The 16204-nt window shown below is 52.9% G+C and overlaps 1 protein-coding gene across 2 annotated transcripts in view; it reads right to left on the reverse strand.

Annotated features, from left to right (window-relative positions):
* The window catches only part of ARHGAP26 (Rho GTPase activating protein 26), a 130682-nt gene extending 128963 nt beyond the window's left edge, over nt 1-1719 (reverse strand). For both annotated transcript variants that reach the window (XM_054389313.1, XM_054389312.1), the window contains exon 1: nt 1566-1719. In XM_054389313.1, the coding sequence (XP_054245288.1) occupies nt 1566-1719 (154 nt within the window). The remainder of the gene's footprint in view (nt 1-1565) is intronic.
* Between the last annotated feature and the right edge of the window lie 14485 nt (nt 1720-16204).

Below are 16204 nucleotides of genomic sequence, written 5' to 3' on the forward strand. Positions count from 1 at the left end.
CTGCTGAAGGTGTCCCTGACTCAGCCCAGAGACCAATCCCCTAGGACCCACCAGATGAGCTCCTAAAATGTTCTTTGCCATGAAGAATGAGGCTGTAGGATTTGTGCTGAGATAAAATGAATGCTCCAGGCAAGGCCAGGCACAGCTGCCTTCAGCTCAGCAAACACACCACAGCAGAAGACAGCTCAGACCTGCACAACCATAAATGCACCAGTTCTGGGTTGATTTTTAACCCCAAATGCCTGGAATTGGTACGATGGGGGTCCCTGTACACCAGATGCCAAGCAGGAACTGCACCCGTGGGGTTTGGGGTGAGATGTGAAGGGGACGGGGCAAGGATTAGCTCCATGACTTCAGCTTAGGATGAGACACAGTGGTGCTGGGTCAACCCTGTGGTTGTGGCTAGTGGGACAGGTTGGTGGACTCTGCCAGAGCATCACCTGCCCAGTGGTGATACCACCATGCCTCTGGTCCCAAAATAACCCCCTCAAGGCCAGGCTGGTGGGTCACAGGTAATGCCACAGGGGTCTCATAACACAGCTGTGTGTGGACCTGTCCATCTCCCATCCCATCACCCCATGGCACCGAGAAGGGCAGGGTGAGCTCAGCAAAGTGACAGCTCATGCTGCCAGCACACTCAGGACAGGAAACCTACCAGCTAGGGAAGTGAGCTGTGATTTGAGCCAAAAGCACTTGAAATAAAAACAAAAAACAAACGACACCATGAGCAGACAGCAGGAACAGAGATGCAGCTCAGGAAGCAACCCACCCACCATAGCACTCTGAGTGGGTGGCCATGCAGAGGTGTCCCCAGACTGGGCCATGGGGATGGGAACCAGGCTGGGTGTGAGGGGGGAACAGACACTGCTGGCTATGGGCAAGGGTCTCCCCATCCCTGGAACCTACATCACAGCGTCCTCCTCCTGTAGAGCCCACACCACAAAGCAGCAGGGTGCAGGTTTGACCCCCTCCCACACAACAACCATCTCCACTTCTCTGTACATGCTGGGAACAGGGGAGATAGCACTGGTGGGGCCAACCCTGGGCAGAGCCCAGGAGGGTGTCACTGGGCATCCCCCACCCTGAACAGAGAGGGAACAAGAGGGAAATGCACAGCACCCACTCACAGCCGCAGCCAAACCACCTGCAAAGGATGCAACCTCTGAAGGCCATGGAGTGGGACCTGGTGGACCAGAACCATGCACGTTCAGATGGAGCAGAACCAGACACATCCTTATGGAGCAGAATCAGAATCAGGTACATCCTGATGGACCATTCATGCCCTGAGGAACCAGGACCAAGCATCTCCAAAAAGACAACAGCACACATTTTCAGATGGATCAGAAGCAGAACCAAGCACATCCCGATGAAACACGCAAACCACAAAGCTCTCGGGGACCACGAAGGGAGCAGGTGGTCCGTGATGGACCAGGGCAGCACCAACCAGGATGGATAATGACGGGCCAGGTGGTATCGCGGGTCGGGCAGGCTGCGGTGAGCCGCTACCGGGGGACTGGGCGGGGATGGCGGGTCCCCGGCAGAGCCACCCTTCTCCCCTCACTTACTCTTGAGTGCGACAACGAGGGACTTCCCGTCCTTGATGAGCTCTTTGATGAACTTGTTGGTCTTCTCCAGCTCGGCCTCGTGGGAGCGGAGCCGTTCCCGGAACTGCGGGCTGTCCAGACAGCACTCGCTGAACTCCAGCGCCGGCAGCCCCATGCTGCCCGCGCACTGAGTCCCGCAAGACCAGAAAACTGCAGCAAAACACCCAAAACCGGAAAAACTGCAGCGGCTTTTAAGCGCTTCTGCGGGAAGCTGCTACAGCCGCGGGAAGCCTCCGTGCCGGGGCGGGCCGATCCGGGCCAGGCTGTGGTGGTGCGGGCCGTGCGGAGGGCAGCGCAGCGGGGCCGGGGCGGGCGGAGCGGTGCCGGCTCGGAGAGCTCAGCGGGGGCGGAGCTGCCGCCGCTCTGGGGCCGCCGCCCGGGCAGGGCCCGAACGCTGCCCGCCCGCCCGCGCCGCCGCCAGCGCCGGAACACGCCCCCTTCCGCGACACGCCCCCGCGCCAGCTTCCAGCCAATGGCTAAGCCCAGCGCTCTGCGCCACACCCACTTCTTCTGCAGGGACTCACCCATTATACTCCATGAACCAATCAACTGCGGGGGTGGGGCATGTAGGGCGGGGTCTAGCGAAGTCCCCCTCCCTCCGCGGCCTGCGGGAACGTTATGCTGCGGAGCCCACAGCTGGGGCTGTGCACAGCGCTTGCTGCGGCGCCTGGTCCAGCCGTGCCCTGCGGCTCACCCCGCTTTCCCGGACCTTTCCGGGCCGGGCCACGCTGGTTGAGCCTCTGCGGACTGTGGCTTTGCGCAATTTACCGCCCATTAAACATCTGTGGAGTGATTGAGGGATCTGGGGGCGTTCATCCAGGAGAGAAGGAGGCTCAGGAGAGACCTTCTGTCTCTCTACAACTCCCTGAAAGGAGGTTGGAGCCAGGCAGGGGTTGGTCTTTTCTCCAAAGGAACAAGTGACAGGACAAGAAGAAATGGCCCCAAGTTGCCCCAGGGGAGGTTTAAGTTGGACATAAGGAATAATTTCTTTCCCAAAAGGATTATCCCAACCTGTCTGGGTCTGCTCAGGGCAGTGGTGTAGTCCTCATCCCTGGAGGTGTTTCAAAGCCGTAGAATTGTGCTGAGGAACATGGTTTAGCAGTGACCAGTGCTGGGTTAATGGTCTGACTTGTCTTTCCAGCCTGAAAGACTCTGTGATTATTCCCCCTGATCTGATAGTATGAAATGAGCAAATAAATCCTTAATCTCTTGAAACAGCTGGTTATGGTATCACAGAGGCATGGAGTCACAAAATGGTTTGGGTTGGAAGGGACCTCTAAAGCTTACCTAGTCCAACCTCCCTCCAGTCAGCAGGGACATCTGCAACTACAGCAGGTTGCTCAGAGCCCCAGCCTGACCTGGAATGGTTCCATGGATGGGGCATCTCCCAGTTCTCTGGGCAACGTGGGCCAGGATCTCACCACCTCAGTGGAAAAATCTCCAGTCTGAATCTCCCTCTCTTAGTTTAATCCATCACCCCTTGTCCTGTCTGTCCCCAGCTTTATCAGTCCCTTTAAGTACTGAAAGGCCACCAGAAGGTCTCCCTGGAGCCTTCTCCAGCACCACAAAGCAACTGCAGGTCTCCATCCCCACAAGCACACCATCTGCAATCACAGAATGCTTCAGTTTGAAATGGATCCTCAAAGATCGTCTTGTCCAACCTCCCTGCATCAGCAGGGACACCTCCAACGAGCTCATACTGCTCAGGGCCAAGGGAATCCAGCAAAGGACATGTGCATGGGCTGGACAGGGCTGCGTAGCTGAGCTCAAGCCCCAGTGTTTGTCCCTGCAGCCCATTTCCTTCAGGAGCATGCCAGGAATTTGGCCAGAGCACAGCAGCTGCCTCGTCACCTCCTTCCCTTGGCTGGGAACTTCCAGGACCAAACCGCAACCCACAAAACAATGGCTTCTCTTCAAGCTTTTGGCTCTGGCTGCCGTAAGGTGGCTGGTGACTAACTGGCAGTAAAATGGGAGAAGAGCATCAGCACTGCCCCCATGGAGCTGAGACAATCCATTCCTGCTGGAAATGGCAGCTCCAAACCCAGGATGAGCCACCCCCAGCTCTCCCCAGGCAGAGCCACTGGAGCCAGCCATGGCCTCTCCCCCCGCCCTGCCCAGGCTGTGACAAACAGACACATTTGTGGATAATCCCTGGATGACTGGAATTCCCCCTTTCTCCCCAGCTCAGCCATTCAGGCTGGGTGAGGAGGGCTCAGGACAAGCACCACTCTGCAAACACAAACCCAGCCAGCAGGTTCTGGATCAATCCCGGCGTCGGGGTGGAATTCCTGTCAACTCAGCCATGAAACACGATGCAGAGCCCGTGCCAGCTTGCTGCTTTTCTGCAAACCGGGGTGGGGGAAGAGGAACCGTGGTGCACAAAGCTTGAGCTCCACGTAGGGCTGACAGAGCAGGATCCAGCCCCAGCTCGATGTTTAGAAGTTAATCCATCCACCTTTGTTTCCCAGCGGATGGGTCTGGGCGCAGCAGCCTGGTACCAGCAGAACCTTTTGTCTCTGCTTTTGTGGGGCTGGGGCTTTTTTTCTTTTTTTTTTTGGGTTTTTTTTTTTTCATTCCCTGGCAGGTTTAAAGCACGATCTGCTCCATCTTCACACCGCAGCCTCATACAGGCTGAGTCACACTACCTTCCAAGATGGGTTGTGAGCCACATTTCTTTGGATGAGGTCTCATAATAAAAAAAGGAGGATGTAACACTAATTACACCCTTATCCTGCAGGCAGTTTAATGAGCTGTCATTTACCCCACATGCATACAGCTCTGTAAAAGCACTCATCACAGAATGGCAGGGGTTGGAAGGACCTAGATTCTAGAATCACAGAATGGTTCGAGTTGGAAAGGACCTTCAAGATCATCTAGTTCCAAGCCCCTGCCATGGGCAGGGACACCTTCCACTAGCCCAGGTTGCTCAAGGCTTCATCCAGCCTGGCCTTGAACACCTCCAGGGAGGAGGCATCCACAGTCTCCCTGGACAACCTGTTCCAGTGTCTCACCACAATCACTGTAAAGAACTTCTTCCTAATAATATTTCTTCATTAATGTTATTATTTGGACTATGCTCCTCAATTCCACACTGCACAAAGCCACAGGAGCACATTTTTTTGAGGGTGTTTTTTCCCTTCTTCATCACCCTTGCTCAAATTAAGTGCTCCAGCACTTAGAGCTAAAGCAGAAGAACCTGTAACTAGATTTATAGGACACTGCCTTAGGGGATCAGGATGTTTGGGGCTGGAAACTGATTTTTTTTTTTCAGCACTTTTCCAGAAAGACAGAAAGTAACAATGCTCAGACTGTCATTTTGTGCTGAGGATGGAATGGAGGGATGACAAAGCTCTGTCACACAAATGCTGCTCACACCACAGGACTGCAACCAAGGCCTTAGGCAGGCAGCAATTAATGGACCTGATCATGGACTCATCTCCCTTTTCTCTGGCTTATGCTGCATTCATCAGGATGAGGGAACTGGGCTTGTCCTGAAGAGGAGGCTGAGGGGAGACCTCATTGCTCTCTACAGCTCCCTGAAAGGAAGCTGAAGCTGGCTGGGGGTTGGTCTCTCCTCTCTAGTATCAGCCACAGCAGCCCCACATCCTTGACCACACACTCAGATGTTCTCTCTTACTCAGGCACCAACCCATATCCCACTGCAGCTTCACTCAGGGAGCAAAGTCAGCAGAAAGCTAATCAAGCATGAAAAAGGAAAAAAAATTGTTTCTACCCAGTTTCACACACTCTGGGGTCAAAGTGCTGGTGCAGGGTGGGGACCATCCCAGCTACAGCTAAGCAGGAGGAAGATGGACACTAAACCATGGCCCTCAGCACCACATCTCCATAGCTTTGAAATCCCTCCAGGGATAGGGACTCCACCACTGCCCTGAGCAGCCTGGGCCAGGCCTTGACAACCCTCAAAGCGAAAAAATTGTTTCTCATTTCCAACCTAAACCTCCCCTGGGACAATTTGAGGCCATTTCCTCTAGTCCTGTCACTTGTTCCTTGGGAGAATAGACCAACCTCAACCTCACTCCTACCTCCTTTCAGGGAGCTGCAGAGAGCAATAAGATCTTCCCTAAGCCTCTTCTTCTCCAGACTAAACAACCCCAGTTCCCTCAGCTGCTCCTCGCCAGACCTGTTCTCTAGACCCTTCACCAGCTTTGTTGCCCTTCCCTGGACAAACTCCAGCTCCTTAATGCCCTTCTTGGAGTGAGGGGCCCAAAACTGAACCCAGCCTTCAAGGTGTGACCTCACCAGTGCCCAGTCCAGGGGGACAATCACTGACCTGGTCCTGCTGACCACACTGTGGCTGATCCAAGCCAGGATGCTGTCCACCTGAGCACACACTGGCTAATACTCAACTGGCTACAGGCCAACACTCCCAGATCCTCTTCTGCTGGGCAGCTTTCCAGCCAATCTTCCTCTGGAGCACTGCATAGGTTTGTTGTGACCCAAACCTCTGTTGTGATCCCTGTGCGTGGGTCACAATCATCTGGATTAAGAAGATTTGTCTGAAAATTAGTAACTTTTGTTTACAGCTAGTTTTTGGCTCTACCAGTTTCCTAGTCTGAGCACAGCATCTCCCCATCTCCGTTTTCCTGCCCCATCCTTCCACTGGCTGCACCGTTTGGGGCTCCTCTGTGAAACAACCATTGCTAACACGACAGGCACAAGCCACTTCTCCTTGGAGAAAGCTTTCTGCCAGTCAAGTGAGAGCAGTCAGGTGAAGCAGGAGCTGGAGTGACAGCAAGAGCAGGAGGTGGGGAGCCAGCCCCATCCCCATGTCAGCTCACAGCATCTCACAAGCCCATCACCGCAGCTTTGCAGCGACAGATGCCCACAGGGATGCCAGCAGGTGTTAAACCCAGGTGTCCTCTGTCTGGCATCAAGGATTTGGGGGGCTTCCCTCCCACAGCTGAACCCCAAGTTCCCAGCCCCAGCAGTATTCCCACTGCTTGTGAACATAAGTGTTAGAGGGGGAGGAAAGGTGGAAAACCAGCCATCCAGGAATGACTTGGGCACACTAATGCATTTCTTTACACCCCAGGAGACTACAATGGGCATCTTGGCTGTCAAAACCCAGGAGCTACATGGGAGGTTGCTTGGAATTGCCCTCCAGCAGCAATGTTCAAGGTCTATTTATTATGTGACTGTAGATCACACTCTCATCTTTATTGCTCTCAAGGAGTTTTTTTGAGCCAGGCACAGATGAAGCATTGTGTACAGCATAAAAAAAGAGTGTTCCAGATAATGCATTAGACCATCAAGATGGATCTACATGAATTCCCTCTTGTAAACCAAAGGGCATCTACTGACCTATTGTACTGACAGCCATCTGAGATCTGATCCTGGAGTCTGGACCTCTTCATAGCTGTGAATGCAACTCCAGAGCATACAGCAAGAGCTTCCAGCCATGACAGCCTGGAAATATGCTCTGAGTATGGTCTTATGGCTTGAAATTGTGCCAGGGGAGGTTTAGGTTGGACATGAGGAACAATTTCTTTCCTGCAGGAGTGGTCAGGCATTGGAACAGGCTGCCCAGGGAGGTGGTGGAGTCCCCATCCCTTGAGGTGTTCAAGAAACCTGTGGCCATGGCACTCTGGGACATGGTTTAGTGGCCATGGTGTTAGGTGGATGATTGGACTCGATCTTAGAGGTCTGTTCCAACCAAAACAATTCTCTGATTCTCTAATTATCAGTGAGACCCGCTCCATGTGGCTGCAGCATGTAGAGAGCCTTCAGCATGGCAGAGTGCTCCCTCCACTGAGCATTCCCGAGCTTTACATGCACGTCTATAATCCTGTTAGCTACAGCTCACAGCACAGCAGCACCTTGCCCTCCTCAGCTGTGCCTGTAGCAATCACATAAATTTCCACCTCCTCAGTTCCTCTTTTCCATTTCCCTTTGAACTTCTGTCCTTGCAGTCCCTCCTTCTGACCTTCAGGTTTGCAGAGGTGGGCAAGGGCCTCACTCCAAGAAGGACATTGAGGGGTTGGAGTGTGCCCAGAGAAGGGCAATGAAGCTGGTGAAGGGTCTGGAGAAGAGGGCTGGTGAGGCTCAGCAGAGGAAACTGGGGTTGTCTAGTCTGGAGGAGGCTGAGGAAAGACCTCATTGCTCTCTACAACTCCCTGAAAGGAGGCTGCAATGAGGTGGGGGCTGATCTCTTCTCCCTAGTATCAGGTGATAGAAGGAGAGGAAATGGCCTGAGACTGTGCCAGGAAAGGCTTAGGTTGGAGATTAGGAACAATTTCTTTGCTGCAGGAGTGATCAGGCATTGGAATAGGCTGCCCAGGGAGCTGGTGGAGTCCCCATCCCTGGAGGTGTTCAAGAAACCTGTGGCCATGGCACCTGGGGACATGGTTGGTGTTGGGTTGAAGGTTGGACTCGATAACCTTAGAGGTCTGTTCCAGCCAAAACAATTCTCTGATTCTATTCTGTGACTGTTGTTGTGGCCTCCTCTGGCCCTGTTTCAGCAGGCTCATGTCTCTCCTGTGCTGATCTCTACATCTACTTCCTTCCAGGTCCCTCTATCTATTGTTAGAGCCTTGGGCAACCAGTTTTTCTCCTCTGCAGAGAGCAGATTCCTGTAACCAGAGCTGCCACAAGCTCCTTGTCTGTCTTAGGCTTAATTAGCTGCACCTCCTGTTTTCTCTCTGCAGTCACACCCCTTCCTACATGCCCAGGACATGCCAGCTACTTGCAGCATGGTCTTTGCCAAGCTGCTCGCCTGGCATGTGCCTCTCAGAGGCATCTGGAAGCGCCAAGAAGAGCAGGAATCACAGCAACAAAGTCCCCAAGCATCAAATCCAAGGGGAGCTGTCTCCAGAAAATCTTTTCATCTTGCTGGCAGGTGTCAGAGCAGATAGACCCAGCCTCCATGAGCAGCAAGCACAGCAATGCTCCTCAGGCTTCTGCTCCTTCTGGTGCTCCTGCTTTTGGCCAGTTCAGGAGGTTTGTTTGCCTTGATTTTGTTAAAAACCAAAGAAAACCTCCTCTGTGCTCTTCAGCTAAGACACTGGGAAGCCATAGGGACCCTGACCCTTCACCTGAACCCTCATCTTAACTGGGCCAGGCCTTTCATACTGGAAATAAGCAATTAGGCTGCCTGCAGGAAGGGGCATTTTCCCCAAATCTGTTGATTGTTGGCACAATTCCCTAAAGTGCTGTTTGCCTCCTCCCTCCCCAATTTCAGTAGCAGCTTGTTTGTGTTTTTACTACTTCATTAAAGTTTGTACTCTGCTCTGACACCTGCCCTGACTCCTAACTTCCCTTCTCCTGTCCAAGTTTCTGACCCAAAAATCAGCCCACTGCCAGGACCCCAAAGCAGCACCCTCACCAGAGCACAGGGATACCCAGGAATCCCTTTGGCTTTCCCTAGCCTGATGACAGATTTAGGTTGGACATTAGGAGGAAGTTCTTCACAATCAGGGTGGTGGAACACTGGAACAGGTTGCCCAGGGATGTGGTGGAGGCCCCATCCCTGAAGAAATTCAAGGTCAAATTTGATGGGGACCCTGAGCAACCTTATCTAGTTGGTGTCCTTGCTGACTGCAGGGGGGTTGGACAAGATGAGCTTTGAGGGTCCTTTCCAACCCAATGCATTCTATGATTTCATGTCATGCTTTGACTGGTTTCCCAGATGATGATCCTCATTCTGCTGGAGCCAGGCTTCTACACTCAATGTCTCCCTTGCTTTCCCTTTATTTGGTAGAATGGTTTGGGTTGGAAGGGACCTTAAAAATCATCCAATTCCAATCCCCCTGCAATGGGCAGGGACACCTCCACTAGGGTGACGATATTGATGACCCACAATCAAAGCACCATGAGATGCTTACACTGAAGTACCACAGAGAGCAGCTTTTAGGTTCCTTATCATGCTGCCCTGCCTAGGAACTAGACATAACAGACTCCCCATAGAAGTGGCTGAATCCCCATCCCTAGAGATGTTTAAAAGACAGAAGGGCAATGAAGATGGTGAAGGGTTTGGAGAACAGGTCTGGTGAGGAGCAGCTGAGGGAACTGGCTTTGTTCAGCCAGAAGAGGAGGCTGAGACCTCATTGCTCTCCACAACTCCCTGACAGGAGGTTGGAGCCAGGCAGAGATTGGTCTCTTCTACCAAGAAACAAGGAATAGGAGAAGAAATGGCCTCAAGGTTTCCCAGGGGAGGTTTAGGGTTAGGTTAGGTTTAGGATACGAGAAGAAACTTTTTCCCTGAAAGGGTTCTCAAACACTGGTACAGGCTGCCCAGAGAGGTGGTTGAATGCCATCCCTGGAGGTGTTTCAAAGAGGCAGAGATGTGGTGCTGAGAGACATGGTTTAGCACCAGCCTTGGCAGAGTTAGAGAATGGCTGGACTCGATGATCTTAAAGGTCTTTTCGAACCAAAGCTATTCTATGATAAAATAATTTACAAAGCAGGACCCTGACTGTAAAAAGCCTCAATGGGGAGCTGGCAGAGGCTCAGTTACACACCAGCACAAACCCCTGTTTGATTCCAGCCACAATGACCCCCTTCTCCACCTCATTCCAGAGCACCATTCACACTGTAAATGTTCACAGCACTCTGCATACATGTGGGGACAGAACAAAGCCCTGCATTATGATCTCTAACCCGTGGCATGGTTCAGTCTGTGTTCCAAATCATGGAGACAGTGACTGCCTGGTCAGAACCTCTGGAGACGCGACGATGGCTCAAGCACAAAGACAAGGGTAAGAAATTGCTGGGTCAGGGAGCTGGGATGTCTGGAGGCATTTAGCAGATCTAACATGATGCTGGAAGAAAAGGCAGAGGGACTTCACTGCTCTGCATGCATGCATGGGGTCATTTAGGCTGGAGGAGACTGAGGGGAGACCTCATTGCTCTCTCCAACACCTTTCAAGGAGGTTGCAGTGAGGTGGGGGTTGGTCTCTTCTCCCTGCTATTAGATGACAGAATGAGAGCAAATGGCCTGAAATTGTGCCAGGAACAATTTCCTTCCTGCAAGAGTGGTCAGGCATTGGAACAGGCTGCCCAGGGAGGTGGTGGAATCACCATCACTGGAGGTGTTCAAGAAACCTGTGGACATGGCACTTGGGGACATGGTTTAGTGGCCATGGTAGTGTTGGCTTGATGCTTGGACTGGATGATCTTAGAGGGCTTTTCCAACCAAAACAATTCTACTCCATCTGGAGCACTGTGTCTAGTTCTGGTGCCCCAGCATAAGGAGAAACTACTGGAGCAGGTCCAGAGGAAGCAATGGAGATGATCAGAGGGCTGGAGAACCTCCCCTATGGGAACAGGCTGAGAGAGTTGGGGCTGTTCAGCCTGGAGAAGAGAAGGTTTTAGGCAAGCTGGGTGTGCAGAGACCCTGCTGAGGAGCCACAAACCCATAGCACCTCCACACCAGGTACATCAGGGTGATGGAGAACTCACCATCCACCTCCATGGCATGGTGCTGATGGGTGCAAGCCTCCAGCAGTCCTGGCCCTGCAGCTAAGGGCTGAAGATCAGGATTAAACTGACAGCCACCAGAAATTCCTCTGGGATTGCATCACTGATGGAAAGGTTTCTGAACAAAAGAGAGGCACTGGTCATAGATGTTCTCCAAACTCCCTGGGAAGCTTTTCCTCAAGGAAAATAAAAGGAGTGACAGGTGCATTTTGGGCAGGGGTAAGGCATCAGCCAGGCTTCAGCTCGACACACAAAGGCAGAGTCAGAAACAAGACCTCAATTACATGGAAAAGTGGAATTAGTCATGGCCCTGGGAAGGGCTGCAGCAGAGGAAGCTGAAGTGGAGCAGTAACGAGAGAACAAGGGCTATGAAACCTTCAGGGATGCTCATGGAAGAGGGATTTAAATAACAGGGTTGATTGTGGGCATGACAAAGTGGCATTGTCAGGGAAAGCCAAACAGTCTGTCCATTCTTACTCTCATTTTTTGGGGGGAACAGGAAATCTCCAGGGCTCAGCCAAGCAGCTGCCAGTCATTGCATTCACAACCACTACATACCAGCCTCCATCCATGTTCTACGTGCCAGCTTTGGCCTCCTAATGCTCCATGGAATCCCTCTTGAAAGCCATCACACAAATTCTTGCCAAGGGATTTCTACATTCCACAGCTCTCCTTTGGAAGGGACACCCTAAGAACTGGTCAGGCTGAGTGAGGAAGTCACAGCTCCAGGCAGGCCAGGATTGGATTCAGCTGGAGCTGCAGCCTTGAGAGCAGCAGACTGGTTTTGGTGGGAAGGGACCTTTCAAGGTCATCCAGTCCAACCCCCCTGCTGCAACTAGAGGAGGTTGCTCAGAGCCCCAAACAACCTCACCTGCAATGGTTCCAGGGATGGGGCACCTCCCACCTCTCTGGGCAACCTGGGCCAGGCTCTCACCATCCTCAGTGTCAAACATTTCTTCCTTCTCTCCAGTCTCAATCTCCCTCTTTTAGCTTCAAACCATCATCCCTTGTCCTGCCACAACAGGCCCTGCTCAAAAGTCTGTCCCCAGCTTTCTGCTCAACTCCTTTAAGCACTGAAAAGCCACCAGAAGGTCTCCCTGGAGCCTTCTCTTCTGCAACCTGAACAACCCCCACTCTCTCAGTCTGGGCTCACAGCAGAGGGCTTCCAGCCCTCCCATCACTGCTCTGGAAAACCTCCTCTTAAGAACCTTCTTGTGCCACGTGCACCACAGGCTATGGAGCTGTGCAAGGAATCAAGAACCACATAAACCCCATGAAGAACTCCACCTGTGCTGCAGCCCAGTTATCTCCCAGCCTGGTGTTCAAGCCTGCGTGCTGCCTGCCCTGTGCTGCTCCCAGCTCTGCTGGCTGACACAAACCCAGGAAGGGATCCAGCAGCCCACAGCTAGCTCACAGCACGTTCCCCCAGGCACTGTGAGACAGCCTTCTCCACGTGTCCAAGTACAGCCACAGGCTGTCACAAACCCAGGCCATGCACTGGATAAACATCCCCAATGGTCCCGCTGCGAGCTGCAGATGGGACTGCTTCTTGCAGGCACCTTCTGGGGTGGTTTGAAGGCACACAAGACCTCTAAGTACTCACCTGGGGTTACATCACCACAAGGAGAGGACTCTTTTCCCCAGATTTGCAGAACCACAAAGCAGTGTGAAACTGAGCTGAACCTGTGCTGCCAGGAATTAGAACCAGAAGTTCCCCAGCAAACTCCAGTTTCCTTCCTGGAGGCCTTCCAGAGATGGCTGCAATGCATTAGCCCTGGTGTGACCCATGGGATGGATGTAGGTGTCAGCTCTCCTCCCTCAGTGACTCCAGCCCACTTTTTCTGTCTCTCCTGGGAACAGAATGGAGATTTTCCTCTCCCTCAGCACTCACTGACCACTCCTTGTATATGATCCCCTAGCCCCAGCCCCCAGCTTTCCATCAGCTCCCCACTCATGGCTGATGGAAATAATTTTGATGCTCACCATTCCAGCACAGCCACTGCTCTTCCTGGATAAAAATATCTTCAAAGGCAGTTTTTGCTCCAAAATCCCACAGAAATCCCCACTAACTATCCCAGCCTCCCAGCTTTGCCCAGAAACTCTGACCAAGGGATTTACTCCTGAGGGTGGGACTTGGAGGCAGGAGATGGCTTCTGAAGGCTGTGGACCTCAAACATCACCGTGCCCACTGCCCACATCCTAAGCTCTGTGGTTGCTTTGGACTCTCTTCTGCAGTCTCCAGGGCTGACATTTCCTTTTCCATCTCTCAGCAGAAGACAGGGAAGAGGAGCTGGGCAGGAGGGTATCTCTTCTCCTCAGTTTCACTGCCCTTCTCTGGACCCCCTCCAGCCCCTCACTGTCCTGCTTGGAGTGAGGGGTGCAAAACTGAAGCCAGGATTTGAGGTGTGGCCTTCCCAGTGCTGAGTGCAGGGAGACAATCCCTGCCCTATTCCTGCTGGCCACACCACTGCTGATCTAGGCCAGGATGGTGGTGGCCTTCTTAGCCACATGGGCACAGGCTTGCTCACTGTCAGTTGTGGTTGACCACATGCCAGCACCAGTAGGTACCAGTGCCCATGGCTCTGTGGTGTCACCTTTCTCTCTCTTCAGAACTCTCCAAGAAGATGGGCCTGGTGGTGCCAGGTCAGCAATGGTGCAGCAGAGGAACAGATCCTGGTGTCTCACCTCACCCACTTTTACTGTGTCAGCATGGAACCAGATCTCCTGGCCAGGAAGCCTACCTGACCCCAGAGATCGATGGAGTGGCTTCACCATGCTGCATGAGGACAAGGGAAGCTGTACAGGAGATGTGCAGCTGTGGGAGCAGGACAGAATTCTCCTCTTCATCTCTAGGTGTGGATTTCATCCTCCGAAGGTTGTGAGATGGTGTCCTCACATCCCAGCAGAGGCACCTCCTGTGCTCACCTTGCTGCAGAAACCCCTGGCACTGCTCCGGGTTTGCTTTCTCAGCAGCGTTTGCCCAGAAGGTGCCCTTGATGCTGCAGATAAGATCCTGGTGCTGGGAACCATTCCACGTGCAGTGTCTGGAGAGCTTCTCTGATACCTGCTGCAAGGGCACACAGGGCACTGTGACATTCCCAGGAGGTGCCATGGGCATCACTGCCTACTCTGCCTGTGCCTGGCACCATGGCATCCTCAGGAGGTCCCAAAGCATCACCACGTCCCTCAGCACCACATCTCCACAACTTTTCAGTCCCTCCAGAAATCCCTCTACCACTGCCCTGGGCAGCCTCTTCTGGGCCTTGACAACCCTTTTGGGGAGGAAATGGTTCCTCATGTCCAACCTAAACCTCTCCTGGGCCAACATTTCCTCTTGTCTTATTGCTCATTCCTTGGGTGAAGAGATCAGTCTCCACATTTGATTTTTTTTCCCCTCAAATCATGGAATCCCAGACTAGTTTGGGTGGGAGGGGGCATTTAAAAGCCATCTACTCCAACCCCACTGCAATCAGCAAGGACTTCTGCAACTAGAGCAGGTTGCTCAGAGCCCCAGCCAACCTCACCTGGAATGGTTCCACGGATGGGGGCATCTCCCACCTCTCTGGGCACACACAGGTCCCGTTCATTTCTTTAAAATACTAAAAGCCCAAGTGATTTTCTTTACTTCTCCTGGAACCAGGCAAGTCCTTTGGTCATTCCACACCTCTCAGTCTGACACTTGGCAGCTCCATTTCCCTGTGTGGCCAGAGCCTTGGCCATTTCCCTGAGCTGGCCAGAGGGCAGCTTTAGACCAACGATTAGGAAGAAATTCTTTACAGTGAGGGTGGTGAGACACTGGAACAGGTTGCCCAGGAAGGCTGTGGATGTCCCCTCTCTGAAGATATTCAAGGCCAGGCTGGATGAGGTCTTGAGTCAACCTGGGCTAGTGGAAGGTGTCCCTGCCCATGGCAGCAGGGCTGGAACTGGATGATCTTTAAGGTCCCTTCAACCCAAACCATTCTGTGAATCTATGAAGCAGCTCTGCCAGGCAGGCTGGGTGCCCATGGTCACAGCCCCATGCTCACCTCCTAAGACAGGACCAGCCATGATGTCTGGGTTAACTCCAGGATGGCAGCAAAGGCAGAGACAGAGCTGTCTTTGTGCTGGCTCCAAGTGCCTCTGTGCCAGGAGAATGGCTTCAAAGTGACCTCGCTTTGTGTGACCAGCCCTGGCTGACACTTTGCACAAGTAGCTGAGCTGACAAAGACAAAATGAGGAATTCTTGGAGATTTTGGGCAGTGAGGTATCTCCTGGAGCAGCCCCCAGACACTGAGGTCCCGGTTTTGTTTTCCTCCTGGGGTTCAGATCAGAAAATCCAGCACTGCAGTGAGTGAAGCTGGTGTCCCAGAACAAGCCACCACCATGCTAGCAGACTCACAGAGCTGTCCTCCCTCTGTTCCTGCACACCCAGTGAGGAAGGAAAAAGCCTTCTTGGGCAGTAGAGCAAAAGAAGATCAACCAGTGACACAGATGGAGAGCTGGGCTTCTTCAGGTCCTTATGTGTGGGAGCTGGTCCAGGGGAGACTCTGAGCAGAGATCTGCTCAATGCTCAGCAACACCTAAAGGACCTGTGGGGAGCAACTGGCTGGGGCCAGACTCTTGTCAGTGGTGCCCAGGGACAGGACAAGGGCAACAGGCACAAACTGGAACCCAGGATGTTCCATCTGAACAGGAGGACAAACTTCTTTGGTGTGAGGGTGCTGGAGCCCTGCAGGAGGCTGCCCAGAGAGGTTGTGGAGTCTCCTTCTCTGGAGAGCTTCCAATCCCCCCTGGCCATTGTGATGCTGGGCAAGCTGCTGTGGGTGCCCTGCTTTGGCAGGGGAGCTTGGACTGGATGATCTCCAGAGGTCCCTTCCAACTTCACCATGCTGAGATTCTGTGGAAAGGCTGCAGAAGTAGATTGGTGCTGGGCTTGCTGGAGAAGGATCTGAAGGGAGGAGGCAGCAGTGGGCAGCTGGGTAGTGGGATAAATGGATCCTGCCAAGCTAAATTGATCTGTTTTTAGGTGAAAGTGTAATTAAGGCAGTGCCTGATAACAACAGAACTTATAAGGCAAGAGGGACTGCTGGCAGGTACCTAATTGGTGCCAAATGCAACATGGCAGATATTAAATGAATCAGAAAATGTCTGTGTCCCTGAAATGTAATTACAGGAGATGATTCCTC

The sequence above is a fragment of the Indicator indicator genome, chromosome 18, assembly GCF_027791375.1.
Source record: "Indicator indicator isolate 239-I01 chromosome 18, UM_Iind_1.1, whole genome shotgun sequence".
Taxonomy (NCBI): domain Eukaryota; kingdom Metazoa; phylum Chordata; class Aves; order Piciformes; family Indicatoridae; genus Indicator; species Indicator indicator.